The sequence below is a fragment of the Lichenostomus cassidix genome, chromosome Z (genome assembly GCF_008360975.1).
Source record: "Lichenostomus cassidix isolate B80296 chromosome Z, HeHo_3.0, whole genome shotgun sequence".
NCBI lineage: Eukaryota > Metazoa > Chordata > Aves > Passeriformes > Meliphagidae > Lichenostomus > Lichenostomus cassidix.
Window position 1 is genome coordinate 57,814,895 of NC_139511.1, and position 17,808 is coordinate 57,832,702.

A 17,808-nucleotide genomic window follows, 5' to 3' on the forward strand; every position below is an offset into this window, starting at 1 on the left:
TCCTTAGTTTGTCCTGTGCCATATTGAGCATTAGTATAATAATTTGGGAACTCAGTAAGACAATGAAGCTATAGGAGTTTACTGGCTTTATTTCCATGTAACAATCCTATCCCATCCGTGAGAAGTAAATGTGGGGTGTCAAAGAAATCTACGCAGTAATCTGAAGTGGCTCCTTGTATTCTCTTTGGAGTAAAGAAATTGTAAAGCCTCATATAAAGAAGTTTTTTTGTATTTGTTTAAAAATTAAAAGCTTGTCTAATGTCAAGTCATTAATACAGTCATATAGAGTCAAAAGACATAGTGGTACAAAAAATTCTGTTATACTATAACAGCTCAATGCTCTACTATGTTTTTGATCAGATCTCGAGAGCCAGTTGTTTGATATTTAAGAATACTTCAGCAAAGGTATTTGAAAAGCAGTATTATTTAGTTTAAAACTTCTTGATCTGTGTATTAGTCTTGCTACTTCATTGCTCTGCAAAATGTAGTACATTGCTGAAAATATCCAGAAGATGAATGTAGCACCCTTATGCAAAATTTTAAGTAGTTGGCCAGTGTTCTTATTATGCTATTCCCTGTAGCCTTCCAAATCCAACACTTGAACTTTGCTTATCACAATATTTGGGAACAGCCTTAATCATGAGCATCTTTTCATTTGTTTGCTTGCAAAAATTGCTACTGAAGTTCAAACCGTGAGGAGGTTTGGACAGAAACAATCTTCTTTCTTTTCCTGGACCAGCTCTAGAGAATTAGTGTTAACATCCTTTTGTGTAAGAAAAGGTGAGTGTAGCTGCAGGTTTTCTGGGAATGGTTTCTGAGATACACGTATGGGGTGTAATGTATGCAAGATGTGGATGTCCTGCATGACATCCTGCAAGTTGTCCATGCTCACAATGCTAAGAAAAACAGCTCTGTTTTACTGGTGTGTTTGCCCTGGTAAAAGCATTGTTTTTCAGGCTAGCTAATGAAATAGTAATTGTGTCTTTTAGTGTGGATGAAATTCAAGGGACATTATAATTTATCTTGGTGCAGGGAAATGGTCTGCACTGTTTCACATCATAGTCACACCCTTCAGTCATGTAATCTCTCCCCTTGTCCAGTATTCTTCATAATCATTTTTCCACATTAAAGGTATTATATCATTGCCTGTATAAATCAGATTTTTTTAATAGAAATGTGTTGTAGCTGCTAATACTTGCATGTACAGACCTATGTCTAGCTTACCTGCTAGACATAGGGTCCCTAAACAGAGTTTTTTAAAATATATCCCAGATTATATCCTGCCGGCTTTGGGCTTCGAAAACCTCAGTCTTTGAGAAATTCTTTGAGTGTCTGAGAGAGCTTTTCAGACTCCCGTTTGAATATGGCCTACAACCAGTCTTTGATGTGGGTATTGCTGGGGGCAACACCTTGAGTGTGATCCTAAACAGAGTGCTACTCCCTGCTAGTAGAGATCAGGAAGCAAGTTTACCTCCCAGTCTGCTCGCACAGCTTCCAAGTCAGACTGATGTTTTCAAAGAGATCGGCAAGAAACATAAAACTGATGGGTGATCAATCTGTCTTAGTGCTCACTTGCTCAGCAGGGCTAGTGGTGCAGTGGTACCCTGGAATAAATAAAATTAACTGCTGCTTTACATAATTTTCATATTCAACAGATGCACATTCTAAACAGTAGCAGGGATCAAGAGGGGAAGTAGCCTGAATACTGGCAGCAATAAACGTATGCACTCCTCTAGTCAGGAAGCAAGAGTGATATGTATACAGAATTTCTTTGGGATTGTTTAATTTTAATATTTTTTCCTCACCCATAGATTAGATTCTGGATCATATCCTTTTGCTTTGTGCATAAAATGCATGTTTAATCCAGACTCTGTTCATAATACTGAAGAAAATGGAATGTATTTTTTTAAACAATTTCTTACCTACAGATAGGTTTTTGCTACGCATAATTTATTTTCTTTATGTTTGATCATTTACTAACAACGCTGCTTTTCCCATAAAATACGATGTTGTATTCATGTTTTCTGTTATTTTGATTTTAAAACCATCCATGGCTTTCACCTGAACTGTATTAAAAAATAATCTTGCTGTCTTGCACTCCCAAAGAATTTTATTTGACATCCATGTCAGCAGTTGTTGAACACCATTATGAAGGAAATCTTAGTCACAGATCTACTCACTTTGAAGCAAAATGTAACCTTTCCACAGTTGTCTTGGAACTTTATGGAGATGTATTAATAATATTAAATGGAGAAGGTCTTCACACTATGCAGCTGCTGTATAATTAACAAAAGACATACTTTTACATGTTCTAAATATAACGTGTGTCAGTGATCAGAAAAAAAAAATCCAGAGAACTGACTGGGGGTGGGGAGGCATTTATACAAATTGCTCTTCCTGTTTTCATAACTCCTGTCTTTATTTTACAGGTCTTCTAATGAAATATTTTTAGCTGTGTCCAATGATTGGCTCAGCCTAATACATTTTAAGCTAAAGCAAGGGACATCCTTTGGAGCTGACAGTCCATGAATATTTTTGTACATTACCTACATGTGGAAGTAGTTAGTCCTGTGCCTGTGTTTTGAGTAGTAAAGCTTTTGCTTAAAATTTATTCTTGTTAAATTGAGATATCTTTCTAAATTATTTATAGTAACCCTACAGAAGACCACACCCAAAACACATATTTCCCCATCATGTCGTAATCATAGGAAGAAGAGTCAATTGAGAATGTTTTAAAGATGTAAAAGTGTTCATTTCAGTAAGTAGGAAACAACAAATCTAAGGCAATTTTTTCCACGATGAAGGAACATGTAGGAGTTAATTAAGTTTGAGATGAAGGATAGAATGTATTTGTGAAATGGAAGTTTGTGTCCTCTATTTTCCACTTACTTTGAGTCAGGTTTTCTTAGTTTCATAGATACTCCCACCTGCTGTCTCTCCTTAAGCACCCAGGAAAAGGAACCTACCTCCATCTTTTCCAAAGATAGAGCAAAGAACTTCAGAACTGTATTCCTTATCTTCCTTACAGATAAAAGGTGGTGTCATGGTACAAATAGTTAATGATTCATTGGGAAAGAGAATGGGGACTTTTTTATGGATGGTATTGAGAGGTGGGGCAGGAGCGGTTGCTTAAGTTCCTTTGTAGTCTGAAACAGAAATGGGTATTAAAATCCCATTCACTTCAAATAGATTTTGCTCATATAGCAGAATAAATGGCATGGCTTTATTGCTGACCTGGTTTCTGTTCTTAGTAGTTGGAAACATGTTGTGACAGAAGTAGATTCTATGGGTTTCTGAGTGATTTAAACATCAGCCTGGAAGGGGAAGATCAGAAAGCTGTCGAGGTAGTTTTAAAAATTAAAAGCACTGCTGAAAGGCAAAAAAACCTCAGTGTATATAGGCTTAGAGGTCACAAGTGTCCTCTGTCTTGTTTGAGAAATTGGCCTCTCAGTGGTAGGAGTGAATATTGTTTTTAAGCATGAGCATGATATGTCTATATGGAAGTAAATTATACTTCAGTTAGAAAAAAACAAATCTCAGCAATGTCTTGATTCAGACACTTTTGTCTGGTAGTGCCGCTTGCATGAAGCTGGATTTATGTTGTATTGTAACTTTAGGAGCAGCTTTCACTGTGCTTGCTCTGTACCTCCTCTGTAGCTCCGCAGAGAAAACAAGCGGTGTGTGGTGTGTCCACTTTCTCTTTTGACATCCATGACCATGCCTGCGGTCTAACTCAGGTGGGGAAGAGGGAAGGGGGACAAGTCCAGTCCCCATTGCCTTGGCTTAAGAATAGTATGACTGCATGGACTTACTTGGGCTTGGTTCCTTCTGCACTAAACACAATTCCATATAGCGTTTTCAGCTAGATTAGTAGTTCCTAATCTTTTCATAGGTGGTCCTCACCGCTACTGCTCATTTCTCTTTCTCTGGTTTTTGCTTCTGCATTCTCATGCTTTCTGTTTCTACCTCTGTTCCTCGTCACTAGTTCTGGCAACATCGGTTATAAGCACTAATAGGCTTGCCCAAGCTTATTAACATGTATTTCCACTGTGATTCATTGTTGAAAACTAACAGCTGGATATTAGGTCTGAATTTTGATGTTAGGTTGTTCTGCAGAATTTGGGCTGGAGGCCATTTTAATATGGATTATATAAAATCATGATTCTTTCATGGAGGCAACTTCCCTCATGGCATTGATTGATATTTTTGCATTTGGTTTGTGTCAGTGAATGACAAAACCATCATGAGTCTTGGTGAGCTGTTCTCTGAGTTGTGTGTTAGATCTTGTGTTCTGTGGTTTTAAGGGGTTTCCTTTTTTTCCCTTCCTTTAGACCATTTCATGTGGAGCCTACAAACATAGTCAGTGTGAATGATGACACGCAAAGAGTCACTGATGAAGCTTCAGCAATGAATAAGAGGATTCATTACTACAGCAGGCTCACATCCCCTGCAGACAGGGCATTGGTAAGGCAAAGACAGGGCCTCATTAACTGGGTGGTCTCTGGTATGTTGGGTCATACACAGCCTGGATTTATATAAGCAGCAGAAATAAACCTTGGGAGAGAATTGCTCTGCAGCTAGCTTTGAATTAAGCATCTTGTAGCCGAGTGCCTTAGAAAGGTTTTGTTTTATCACGGGTTGTGATTTACTTCTTGTGCAATGCATTCACCATTAAAAGAAAACATACAAACAGCGTGAATTTTATAACAGTGATCAAGGCTGCCCAGATGTATGATCTCATTTCTCCCATCTATAAGATTTAAGCAGTGGTCAACTGCAGTGATGGAACTATTGAGCTAGCATGATGTGTTCGTAGTGTGTTTACAGACATTTTGCAGAAGAAAACCACATTTTTCTGCGATCTAGCTAAAAATTCTATCAACAGTTTGTTGGGGTGTTTTCCCCTGGGAAGAGAATTAGCATAGTACAACCTTTTTTTCTTTTATTTTTCTTTTTTAATGTAATTTCTTGGAAACATTTCATGATTTACAATAGTTGACTTGCTGTATTTGGGACAATTAGTTATTTTGATGTTACTAATAAGTCTTGTTTTTTTTCCATTTGTTAGATTGCTCCTGATCATGTACTCCCAGCTCCTGATGAGATCTATGTGTACAGTCCATTAGGAACTGCTTTTAAAGTTGACAGTTGCACAGATGGCTATGGTAAAAACTCCAGTCTAGTGACAATGTATGTTAAACACCTGCCATATACTAGCCACAAAATGCATTATTATTGGATGTTCTATATTGTATACATAAGTATTGTTAACTAAGAAGACAATATTGAGCAAGAGTAGTTCTTAAAATATTCACTGGATTTTTTCTTCCTAGATTTATGATATGGAATACCATGATGGGTACATCCATATTAAGTATCCCATGGGGAATAAAACAGGTAAACTATGAAAAATGTATACATATGAAAATGTTTTTGGCAACATTGCTTATTCTTCATGTTTTTTGTAGTATATTCATAAATAAAATGAACTGTATTTCTCCCTCTTAACAGGCAGGCTTCACTTCTGGAATTATTCTCATCTTACTGATGGGCATTTTGACTCTTTATTGCTGTTACAGAGTTGTGAAATCACGGCAAATGATACGTAAGAAATCCAAAGCTTCATAATGCAAATATTTCCATTAAGTGTGAAGTACCAATATGTAATAGATTGTTTGTATGGTTCTTTACTATATCTTAGACCTGACCTGCAAATAAAAGCTTTTCATTTGAATATCTCTCTATTTTTGTAGTCTGTGTCTAAGCTCTGTATGCTAAATGAATGTCTTCCCTTATTAAATATTGCTTCAGTTGCTTGGTACTTTAGTATTATAGACAAACACAAACTCTTGGCGAGCAGGGTTTCAGATGTTCACTTACTGAGTTTTTGGGGACCTGAGGAGTTAGGCATCTTTTCTCCATAAGCACTGTCCAGTTCTCTACGCATCTGATCAATTTGCACAGTGGAACAGCATGGGCTATAGCTGTATCCCCTTGTGTTATGTGCTTGTATTACTGTAATATTTGTGTATATTCTGTGTTGAAAGCAATTTAGGGACAGTCAGCGACTGAAGTAGTCACTGACAGAGGCTCTAATTAGAATGTACATTTATTGGTCTAAACTTGTCTTGCAGCTCTTGTTTGGTTGGTGCGTTTGTGCATTAACTAACCTCTCACTTGCTCAAATAAAGGCCATTAAGACCTTTAGCGTGTGACAACTCTTTTCTGTGTACTGTTGAAAAATAGTTCATGGTGTGGCCTACTTTGCTATAAATCCTGCAAAAGGCTTTAGCTGGAAATGCATGGTGGCATTTTTGCTATGTCTAATTTCAATGCTTCTAAAAGCAGTCAAAAGTAGTAGTATGGCCACAGTAAAAGTCTCTAGGCTTCTTCAGTTGTCTTCTTCACTTTATGTGTGGTATTTCTTAAAGTTATGTGCAATCTTCTTAGTTCTTGAAAGCACTGGGAATGTGTGTCAGAATATTTAAAAAATCCCACATTCTGTCATTAATAGTTCTGCTGACTCTAATGTAACATTTTGTTTAGATATGTTTCTATTTGTTGTATCTTTTCAGCTTTAACAGATACCTCAAGCTGGGAATTCCCAGATGTTTGCAAGTATTACTTTGGATCCTTTGGTCAATGGTCAAGCCTCTTATTTTCTATGGTATCACTTGTTGGAGCCATGGTTGTTTATTGGGTACTTATGTCCAACTTTCTGTTCAACACAGGGAAATTTATATACAGTAAGTATACATTTTTGGTTAACTTTTACAGCAATCCTGTGGAAAGATCAAGACTGCTTTATACTGAAAAAGGATTGTCCATTTTACGTAATCTTTTCCTGCTACTCTGCATGAAAAATGAATTGAGAATAAATAACTGTGTGTATGTGTGGTGGTATGGGTAAGTCCTGTGTGTTTTCAAAGCCACTTTTTCAATTTCTTTCTCAAAGTGGTTTTCTTGGTATAGTTTGAACAACCTAAACCTGGTTGCTTGATTGCTTGTTTCCACTCTATTTTCACTCTCCCTTTGTTTTCAGGGGTGTGTCTATTTCAACAGCCATGTATCAGGTTGGACTGTTGAAATGATTCAGGATAATGAAGAAAGAGTATATAGTTTAACTACAGATTTTAACAAACACTTAAAGTATTGCCATATGGGAAGTTTTTGCAAGTGTCCATGAGGAAAAAATGAACAGTATCACAATAAGAATGATTCTTAGTGTGGCATTGAAAACAAAAAAAACCACGTTGGTTATTCATAGCCTTCTACGTGCACAGGAACACAAGCATTTGTGCATACAATCAACGTAGAATTGTGGGAATGGATGATGGAATTGAAAGAAACCTGACTCATAGCTTTGAATAGATCGACTAAGATTTAAGATTCTGTTTTGAAGGTAGTTAGCAAATCTCTGAGGCAAATAACAGCAGAGACACTTAAACCTCTTCAATGATGTTTTAATTAGAGTTCTCACTATCCCTGAAGGACATACTTTACTATATTGGTTAATGACTGATGTATTTTATAGCTGACCTAATTTATATGTTGTTACAGCCATTTTATTTTAGACTTTGGGTTTTTTTTTATAAGATTAACACTTTAATCCTAAATTATTCTAAACAAAATTATGCCAGTTCTAATAAGCAAAATTCAAAATGGTGAAAAGAGTTTCTTTTCCAGAAAAAACCTTCTGCTTTTCCATGGGACTGGCATGTTATTTTATCACTTACTTTTATTTGTTTGAAGTTCTTATTTAAGGTGTTTCCTCTGAGGTAACAATCATTGAATTCTTGTCCTAACTTTCATACTTAATTACTAGGTAATAAAATGTGTAATAGTATGTAGGTTTGACTCAATGGCATCTTCCAGCCATGTGTTTCTAAGTATTCTAAGCAGGCTACTACATTTGATTCTAATACATCCAGATGACTTTTTAAAACGTCTGCACATACAATTTAAGTGGGAATAAATTGACTTTCCTGAGGGAGGATGGTCTAGAAATCTGTAGTACACAAAGAATGCAGGACTTGTTAGCTGAACACAATATCATGTCTTTTCTTTAACATGGTATCTTGTTCTGTTTCTGTTTTATGGGGGAAAAAAATTACAAGTGTAATTGCTAGTCCTAAACATTACTTTAAATACAGAAGAAACAGAAGTTGACATCAATAACAAATTTGGAAGTGCTTTAATTCTGTAAGAGCTATTAATTTTGATGGCTTCACACTAGCTACTTTTTTTTAATTAGGAACACAAAATAGGGGTGAAGTGAGGAGGTGATCAGTGATTTTAGTTAAATCTTCTGATTGTTGTATACACTGAGCTAGTAGAAGTAAGTATGAGAAACTTACTTGTGATTCAGGGTGTCATAAATCAAAATAAAGAAAGAAAAAACAGTTTTCTGCTCACAAGACTTTTTGCTTTCTTTATGAAAAACAAGCTGCTTTTAATTGCATTTAAACAATCTGAGGCCAACTGCCCCAGTTGATTTGCTGTGGGCATAACACACCCACACACAGCAGCAGCAAAATTTAACCAGTGACACACTAATTCAGTTTCCAAGCTGATGGAGCATTTTCTGTGTGTATATATACATAAATATTATGAAATTGCTATCCAATACCTCACCAATAAAGATGAGGTTGCAGAAACTTGGAAATAACTGGTGTGGTATAGCAGTAAAGTAGCACAGGAGAGTATTGGAAGTAAAATACTACTAGAGATGCCTGTAGACAGTGAGGCTTAAACCTTTTTCCAGAATTTCCTGTGGAAACATGGAAAAATCATCCCACAGAGCCTCTTTTGAAAAAGAAAATATTAGAAAATTAGTAGGGGAAGCTTTTTCTGTATAATACCATCTGGACTAGGAGTACGTTTGCATATCCTTTTTTAATTTACCAAAAGAGGCTGGATTTAAGATGCATCTCCTCACTGGCCTACTGTTCAACACTACTGACTGATGAGTTAGGAGAAGTGAAGGTGTGCTTGTGGAACAGGAATCCTGGGACTGGGGAGTCTTGGGAATTTCATAAATGGGCAGGGCTTCTGAGAAGGAATTAATACAGTGTGGAGCTACTTTAAAACACTTCTACAATAGTTTAAAAATATCCACTTGGGTCTGGGGGGAGTGCAAGCTGCTGTATTGTGCCTCTGATGTCATTTTCCAAAATATTTTCTTATTTCATTTTAGTCAACAGATGAAAGCGTTATAGCAGGTTTGGGACATTGATAGTGAGATTTTCTTCTTTTCAGACTTTGTTCATGATATTAATGTAACAGATATTGTTCCTGGCACCAATGGAAGTAACAAAGGTAAGAAGCACTTATAATATTGTCTTTCTAGTTTTGGGGTGGAGTTTTAAAGGCAAAATCATCATGTTTCCATGCCTAACCATATCCCAGTTATAAACTATATCTCGTAAGTTGTAACTGTATGTTTCGTAAAAACCTGTAGTTTTCTGTCTGGGATTTGTACTTCCACAAATAATCACACACTGGGAGATCTTATTAATTGGGGAAGAAAAAAGTAAGTAAAGAAAGTGGAGGTGGGAATAAGTATTAAAAAGCAAGTTACAATCATGTGTATGCCTAGATACATCCTGCTTAAAAGCCTGAATGTTAACTTCTTAACAGTGGTTGCACAATGAGGAATTGCCTTAAGGAATTTTAACTTTCACACCCTGAATTTGAGGCGCCTTAGTTCTGTTAACTGTTTAAAATCTTGACTGGGGCGGCTTTGCTACTCACCAGTTCTGCAGCAAGATTATTTTTAAAAACCTTATGTAAGAACAACTTTAATGTGCTGAGTGCAAAAAAAAACAAGTGTCAAGATACTTGAGCCTCACACTGCCTGTGCTTTTTGAAGAGTCTGGCATTTGCACAACTGAGGGAAGAAGCTGCAGTAAAGTATGGACATAGATCTGTTGAGAGTTCTTAAGTAGGCAGAATAATGTAGAATGAAGACCAGGAGCAGGTCAGGCATTGTCAATCCCTGAATCTTTCTGCCTCTAATAGTGACTGACTCCGTACAGCTTTCTCAGGAAGCAGAAAGTGTTCTCTGTCCTGGGTGCATAAGGAATGGAGCAACATATTAGCACCAGCTGGGCAGCTGTGTGTAACACTAGCTGCGGCTGTGTTTCTGGAGAGCAGATGTTGGAGTCAGGCAAAGGAGTTGAGAAATAATTCTGAAAACCGGTTGCTTTGCATTTGAGCAAGTGTTGAATCTTGCTGCTCTAACAGTCCTTACCAGCAAGGCATCAATTTGTGTCCTCTCCTGCTTCTGCTGTTCTCTCCCATTCTTACACAGCAGGGGCTGTAACTTGAAGGCAAAGTAGACAATATTCCACACTATCCTCCACTGACTAGAAGATTTAAAGCAGCTGCTACACAAAATTAAGGGCAGCCAGATGTTCAAGTGACTCTTTACAGAACATTCAGGGCTACCAAGGAGATCAGTAAGAACAAGAGCATTTTCAAGGTTTGTGAAACAATCCTCTTTTAAGCAAGAAATTTGTCAGAAAGCTTTTTACCCCTTTGCCTTTATGACACAAGGGGTATGCAGCCAGCGTGAGCTGGTGGCTGTCGAGTACTCTGGGGTGCCAAGATTTAAAATAAGACATGAGAACAATAAGAAAGGTGTACATTTCAACTCAGAGCTTCATAGGCATGTGTTCTGAAATGGACATAAACATGTGTTTCTCAGGGTGTCTTTTTGATTGCTTTTGTTCCAGTCACTTGTTCAGGTGCTGTCATTGATCAACCTCCATGTAAGAGAAGTGTGACATACTCTCTTAGCAGTGTTGCTGGAGCACATCCTAAATTTATTGTGTCTGGCAGTGATGTACTTGCCCCTGTCATGGCACAAAGATGACAAGAGTGTTTTGGTTCAGTACATGAGTTTTAGACCTGCCAGTCATTACAGTAGCTTTCTTGCCATCCTTTGTTTGTTTGTTTATAGAGCAAATTACAGTAATTCAGTCTCTTCTGTACAGAGATCCATTTGCATCTTGGTTGATAGGATTTTACTGAAGTGTGCAGGGACAGATTAGGATGCCAAATATGCAGCCAGATGCAGGGCAGTATCGCTATGACTTGATTCCAGCAGGTGCATGTAAGCACTGAACAGACCTTGATATAGGTTTGTGACCTTGAAGGATGATCCTGTGTCACAACTTGGGCTTCAGATTATCATTTTTGTTGTGCTCAGTTGGAAGAGCTGTAGCGCTGTCAGGTTAGAGTGCAAGGTGCCCTAGCACTGGAATTTTAGCAATGAATTCATGATTAAAAAACAAATTGAAGTTAGGAACTGAGATGTTGAACATCGCATTTGAGTAATCCTCAGTAGGTAAAACACATCAGAAATTATAGGATCTTGGCTGTGAACATACTGTACAAGTAAAACCCTTTTCACCTGAGGATATTTTTCTTTTCCTTTCTTCCAGTCATTTGTCCAAGTGCTGCTAGTGGTCACCCACCAGAGAATAGGAGTGTAATGTTCTCTTCTGGCAACAGAACAAGTTTTGAACTCTTCGAGGAATGGTGGGACAAGTCACATACAGTACCATTTTACCTGATTGCAGTTCTTCTGCCCCTGCTGAATCTGAAGTCTCCATCCTTCTTTGCAAAGTTTAATGTTCTAGGTAGGTAATAAATACTATTAAAGCATTAGTTCATTGTGACTAAAGTGTATAGAAGACAGTGGAAGCTACTCCAGTGAGAGGAATCGTAATATCTTTTAGTTTGGAAAAGTCCTGTGAGGTCATTGAGTCCAACCATTAACCCAACACAGTCAAGTCTACTACTAACTATGTCCATAAGTGCTACAGCCACATGGTCTTTAAAATATATCTAGGGATGGTGGTTTGACCATTTCTCTGGGTAGTGTGTTCCAATGCCTGACAATGCTTTCTGAGAGGAAAGTTTTCCTAATCTGAACCTCCCTTGGCACAGCTTGAAGGCATGTCCTCTCATCCTGTCACTGTTTGTCTGGGAGAAGAGGCCAACCCTCACGTGGCCACAGCCTCCTTTCAGGCAGTGGTAGAAAGTGATAAGGTAATCCCAGAGCCTCCTTTTCTCAAGGCCAAACACCCCCAGCTGCCTTAATGGCTCCTCATAGAACTTGAGCTCTTGACCCTTCACTAGCTCCATTTTCTTTTCTCAGCCATTTTCCAGCCTCTCAGTATATATCTTTCTTGTCTTGAGGGGCCCAATACTGACAGTATTTATGTATTCATGTCAGTATTCACTTACTGACAGAGGCAGCCTCAGCAGTGCTGAGTGCAGGGGGACAATCCCTGCCCTAGTCCTGCTGGTCACACCATTGCTGATTCAGGCCAGGATGCCATTAGCCTTCTTGGCCACCTATTAGCATATTGTCAGCCCATGTTCAGCTGCTGTTGACCAACACCCCCAGGTCCTTTTCCACTGGGCAGCTTTCCAGCCACTCTTCCAGTATTTTGCTGGCAGCCAATATGGTGCCTTAAAATGGGTTGTTGGTTGGTTTATTAACACTGCAGGCTTTCTGTGCTGCTTTGCTTGACTCTTACAGTTAATAGGGAGTTAATTTTTCTTCCTTTTGCTCGCTTGGTAATCCTGTGAAACAGATTCCATTACATCTGCAACAGATTTTCTGAAATGGTGATATACATACTACTGTGCAGCATTTGATACATACTACCTTGGTATAGTTGGGCATACCCTTCCTCCTCTGGTAAACATTTCAAACCAGCAGTTAATTAATCACAACATTAGTCAGTCAGTATGACCTTCTGCTGCTGTTCTTTGTCCCAAGTTCCAATGTTGTGGACTCTTCTGTGCTGGGGAGGCAGCAATTGTGACTTTTTGTTTCCATGACTTGAGACAGAAAGCCAAGGTGGGTGGAGTTGGTAGAGTGAGTCAAGCACATGCTTGATGGATGGAGTTGGTTACAGTTCAGGGAGTAGAAGAGGTCTGAGGGATAGCACTGAAGCCCACAATGAAAACAAAGGGAAAAGATGGGGATCAGCGGTTGAAAAAGTTGGAGATGTGTTGTAAAGGAAGTAGAGGACATGGATTTGAAGGTCTAGTTTGTCCTCTCTTCCATAGTGACACTTTATCGGAGCTTGGATCTACTCTTGCTGAAGCCACTAAATGTAACTACCATACAGGAATTTGGGTACTTGATGTTGCTTTTTTTTTTTTTTTTTGGATGTGCAAAAAGTGTAGGTTTTATGTGGGTAGATTGGAAATTAAAAAACCTGAATATTAATTACTCACTGCTTCAATAGATTATGTAATTCAGTAGCTGTTCAAAATTGCCTTAAATTTTGTAAACCTTGCAGTTTATAGGACGAGAAAAAATTGAGACAATTTTGAGATGCTGAAATTTATCTCAGTATAGAAGTTTTACTTATCTTGATACCCATGGAAACAAAAGTCATTAGGAAACTACAGAATATTTTAGCTGATTTTCAAGTACAGAACCTTTTATTTTCCTAATTTGTTGACTGTGCTCTGTGTAATCAAATGATAATTTCTTCAGTTTGTTTTTTAAATTTGCAGATACTGGTAGAATGAAATTATGCCTTTTTTGAACCTGTATTCTAAACTGTAAAAATGCTGGGGTTTTGTCTTTGCTTACTTACATCCTATTTTCTGGTTGATAGCAGCAGTTTGGCCAGGAGGTGCATTGCAATAGCCTTAGGTACTGTTGCTCAGTTTCCTTCAATTTCTAGGTAGTTACTCGTCTGCCCTTTTCTCTTTCAAATGGCCTGGGCCAAGACCATACACCCTTCATCCCACATGTGTACACAGCAAGGCATTTATACCCATCTGTGATCTTATTTATTGTCCTTTGACTGTGCAGAGTATTGCTGAATGCCTCTGAACCAATGAGATGGAATGCACATCTAGTACTATAATAAAGGTTATCTAAAGTTACAATTAACACAAGGTTTTAATCAGTAGCATTGAAATGTCATTATCAAGTTCTAGCTCCCAGTGTAAAGTTCACAAGTGCAGTAATTTCACATTTCATTGAGCTTTGTGGTTCCAAAAGTCAGTGATTAGATGAATATTGTAATAGCTGGAGTACTGTGTTTAACATTGTCTTAGCTTGTATTGAAATCCTGGCAGCAGAAGCTGGAACTGCTTTGTTAGTGCCTAAAGACCTTCTTACCTGCCCAGCAACGGGGATTACAGGGTACTTCCACCACTGTCACCAGCACATGGAAAATATTAAATTTGCTGAAAGTTTACATTGTGTGTATGTGCATTATTTTTTCTCTCTGACCTGTAAGAGAAGTAAAGAAAAAGTTTAGACTTAGCCTGCCACTAGGAATGAATACCAACCATAACTGTTTGGACTACTAGTAATTAGTTGGATGGAGCAGAAATAAAATGCTGCATAAATACAATCTACTACATCATGGTATTTGTTTGGCTCTCATTTTTTTTCCAGGTACAGTTTCAGTTGTCTACTTAGTTTTTCTGGTTACTGTAAAGGCTGCTCATCTGGGAATACACTTAGAATTCAACTGGTTTACAGAGAATGATTTTTTTGTACCAGGTAAGATAGTTAAAATGCAGTAATGAAGCATATATTTGATGAGTTTAAGATTTTTTTTTTCTCATTCACCTTTTAACACTTCTGAGACATAAAGTGAGGAATGGCTGTCTGCTGTTGCATGTAGAGGAAGGATCCCCTGCGACAAAGGGACAAGGAATCCCTTACCCAAAGATGTTCCCTAGTTAAGAGATGGTGTCAACAATGGGGAAGAAGACAGGTGCCTATCAGAGGAGTATCCTACATATATCTTGTGACAGAGAGCTTGCCATAGTCTGGTTTCAGCTATATTATTTTAAATTCTGGTTGTACCAGTTTCAGATCATGCCTGTTTCAACAGCACTTAAAAATTACAGTCGACAGGCTGTTAAAGGTGCTTTAAGTTCCTCCCCACACTATCTTGCTTAAATGAAAAAGCTCATTCACCATAATTTACAAGTACATCGTTCCTGTTTTTCCTGGTCTATCTCAAGTTTTAGGCTATAATTTTAGCTCTCCTCTTTCAAACACCCATTAGCTTTACAGTAGGTTTTTATTTTCTTGAAAGTTGTTTGGTGGCTGTTCTTTCCAAACTTCTGTTACGAATTACTCTGTGAGATGTTGTAGTCATAAACAAGTGGCATTTAGTATTGCATGAACACATAGCCCAAAGAGATCAGTTTCTTGTTTTAAGAAGCCTGGAGCAAGAGAACCAGGGCTAGGTCTTAGCTGGTTTTTCCCCATCCTTTACAATAGGCAAAATTGTATGACCAGTTAGCTCCAGGGAGCTGTGTCCTGTACTATTGAATAGTATCACTTCTTATGTTCTTAGAAACAAATGAGAAAAATGAGTTTCAGTGACACATGTGCCACATGTCTCTGAGAAGCGGAGCACCCAGTAGTTTGATTATTTTGGTGAAATTTCCAAGTACTGCAAGGAGATAGACAAAGCATGTAGCTGATGCATACAAATAACAGCTATGACAGACTCTGAAAGTGTCAGTTTGTTTTTTATTATTGAGATTAAAGTACTGGGTGGAAAACAAGTGCAGAAGTCACTTGCACTCTGAATTCTATCAGTGGCACATCATGCTAATTAGGTATTGAAGATACAGTGAACTCAGCTCTAGGGAAGGTATATTCTTTCAGCTTGGATAAGCCTTCCATTAGTTGCCTGGGGTGTGTTTATCTTCCTAACTTCATAGCACTTTACAGAAGTCTGTTTTAAATATGTTTGCATGGTTTGTTCTGTAAGGGTTTGTGAACCTCAGATGAATGTTGTGCTATACTGCTGCTGGTTGCTTTCCAGAAGCTGAGCTATCTTAGGGATCTCTAATTGCTGTTAATGCTCTAAAGAGTAAATACATTCTTTGGTAGTACCAGCTAAGGTGGTGCTTTAATGATGTTATGCAGTGGTGAATTCCTAGACCATTTGCAGCACTTCCAGAACCACCATCTTGTGAACATCTTGTGCGTATTAAAATAAGAAGAACAATGATATTCCCATGGAGACAAAAAAGAAATATTTTCCATACGTGCAGTGGAGCATGATAAGTAGTTGCTCTGCCCTTTCTTTATGCCCTGGCTTGTAAGCAGAACTTCTTAAATATCTATAGATGTAATTTTTCTTGTGATAGCATAAGTGACTTATTAATAACTAGAAGTGCTTACAGAGCAAAAGATTCCTTCCCTCCATCTCCCTTTTCAGGAACCAGTAGGTATGCAGCCTCACTGCTGTCAATTCCAACTTTTCAAATTACTTCCAGTTGAACTGTTGAGAAGCAGAAAACTAGTATGTGAGAATCTTAAATTAACCTAGTAATCACTGATGGTTGGAGTCTATCAGAAAAGCCTTTCTGAAAAGTGTGTTCTATACTAACTACTGTCTCCATGCATTTTGTACTTCCTGATTAAGTATCTGCATTGGCTTTGGTCAAAGATGACATAGATTGTCCCATTTCAAGGTGGAGTTCGTGAGGTTGCCAGTACCCTCTAGAGACTATATGTCATCTGCATTTTGGCATTGCTTGCTTCAAAGAAGTAACTTAAAACCACTTTTTTTTCTTCCTTTAGAGTTTAGAATTCTGTTCCCTCAGCTCACAGGGGTTCTAACACTTGCCTTCTTCATCCACAATTGTGTAATCACACTTCTTCAGAATAACAGGAATCAAGAAAACAATGTAAGTAACTTTACCAGACTGTGCTCATTTGTGTCTAGATTGCCAGACAGCAGTAATTTTTTTCCTGTGATTTGATAAGAAAAAAGTTACACATTATTTTCCTAGCTATCAGGGAGTAACAGACACATTACAAATTAATTCATGTAAAAGCCCTGAGGAATGCCCCAGACTTACTTGACATCAAGCTGGTATCAAATGCCCAAATTGCATGCAAGGGGCAGACGATCTGACAATGTTGTAAGACTCAGCGAAAACTGACTGATTTTAGAATGAAAAATTATGGAGAATGTTTGGTACAGTACTGATTTTAACTGTGTCCTGAACAGTAGTTTTGGGGTCTAGGTAATACCTTTTATCAGAGTTGCTTCAATAGTTTTGTGTCACAATCCAAGTCAAGGTCCATAGAGAAACTTGGCACAATTTAAGAAATCTTTAAAGTTGAAGCCTGGATTAAGAGCCTTTGTGATAATGTAGTCTTTGGACTGGTGCTTTGCCCTTGAGAAACTCAAGTACTGCTCCTCCAGATGGAACTGCATTCTTTCTTAGTATCTTCCCATTATAAAATACTAAGTGGAGTAAACATGATACACAGTTAAGAGTCTGAGAGTAAATTTTTACTGTAATTATTTTGATTATTTTATTTTTTCCTCCCTACTGCCAAGGATTCTTGTTCAACTTCATTAAAATCTTAGCTGTAAAGGTACCTACAATAACATGCAAAGATTTTAAAATATTAGCTGTGTGAAAAAGTGGTACAAAATCATAGAATCCCAGAATGCTTGAGCTGGTAAGGAACCTCTGGTTGTCATCTTGTCCTACTACTCAGTCAGGTCCACTGAGAGCCAGATGCCTGTCCAACACATCAGATAAAATATATCTGATCTGATTATTTGAAGGTGAAGCGCAGATTACATACCAATGCAAGACCTCTTTATGCTTTAGTAGTCTGCATAGTTACTTCCTTGTATCTGTGAATCAAGACTAGCTTGTGGATGAGCATATCTGCAAAGGAGTCATGAATTCTCCTGAGGGAAAGCTTCTGGGGGGTTTATGGGCTTCTCTGAAAATTTAACAGATGGAGGTCTGGACAAAGAAAGCTAA

At 37.9% G+C, this 17,808-nt stretch overlaps 1 protein-coding gene across 3 annotated transcripts in view; it reads left to right on the plus strand.

Moving 5' to 3' along the window:
- SLC38A9 (solute carrier family 38 member 9) overlaps positions 1-17,808 on the plus strand; it is a 47,731-nt gene that overhangs the window by 10,793 nt on the left and 19,130 nt on the right. For all 3 annotated transcript variants that reach the window (XM_085043560.1, XM_085043562.1, XM_085043563.1), the window contains exons 3-11: positions 4,332-4,464; positions 5,069-5,190; positions 5,334-5,397; positions 5,512-5,605; positions 6,576-6,746; positions 9,259-9,318; positions 11,448-11,645; positions 14,444-14,551; positions 16,601-16,707. In XM_085043560.1, the coding sequence (XP_084899686.1) occupies positions 4,332-4,464; positions 5,069-5,190; positions 5,334-5,397; positions 5,512-5,605; positions 6,576-6,746; positions 9,259-9,318; positions 11,448-11,645; positions 14,444-14,551; positions 16,601-16,707 (1,057 nt within the window). The remainder of the gene's footprint in view (positions 1-4,331; positions 4,465-5,068; positions 5,191-5,333; positions 5,398-5,511; positions 5,606-6,575; positions 6,747-9,258; positions 9,319-11,447; positions 11,646-14,443; positions 14,552-16,600; positions 16,708-17,808) is intronic.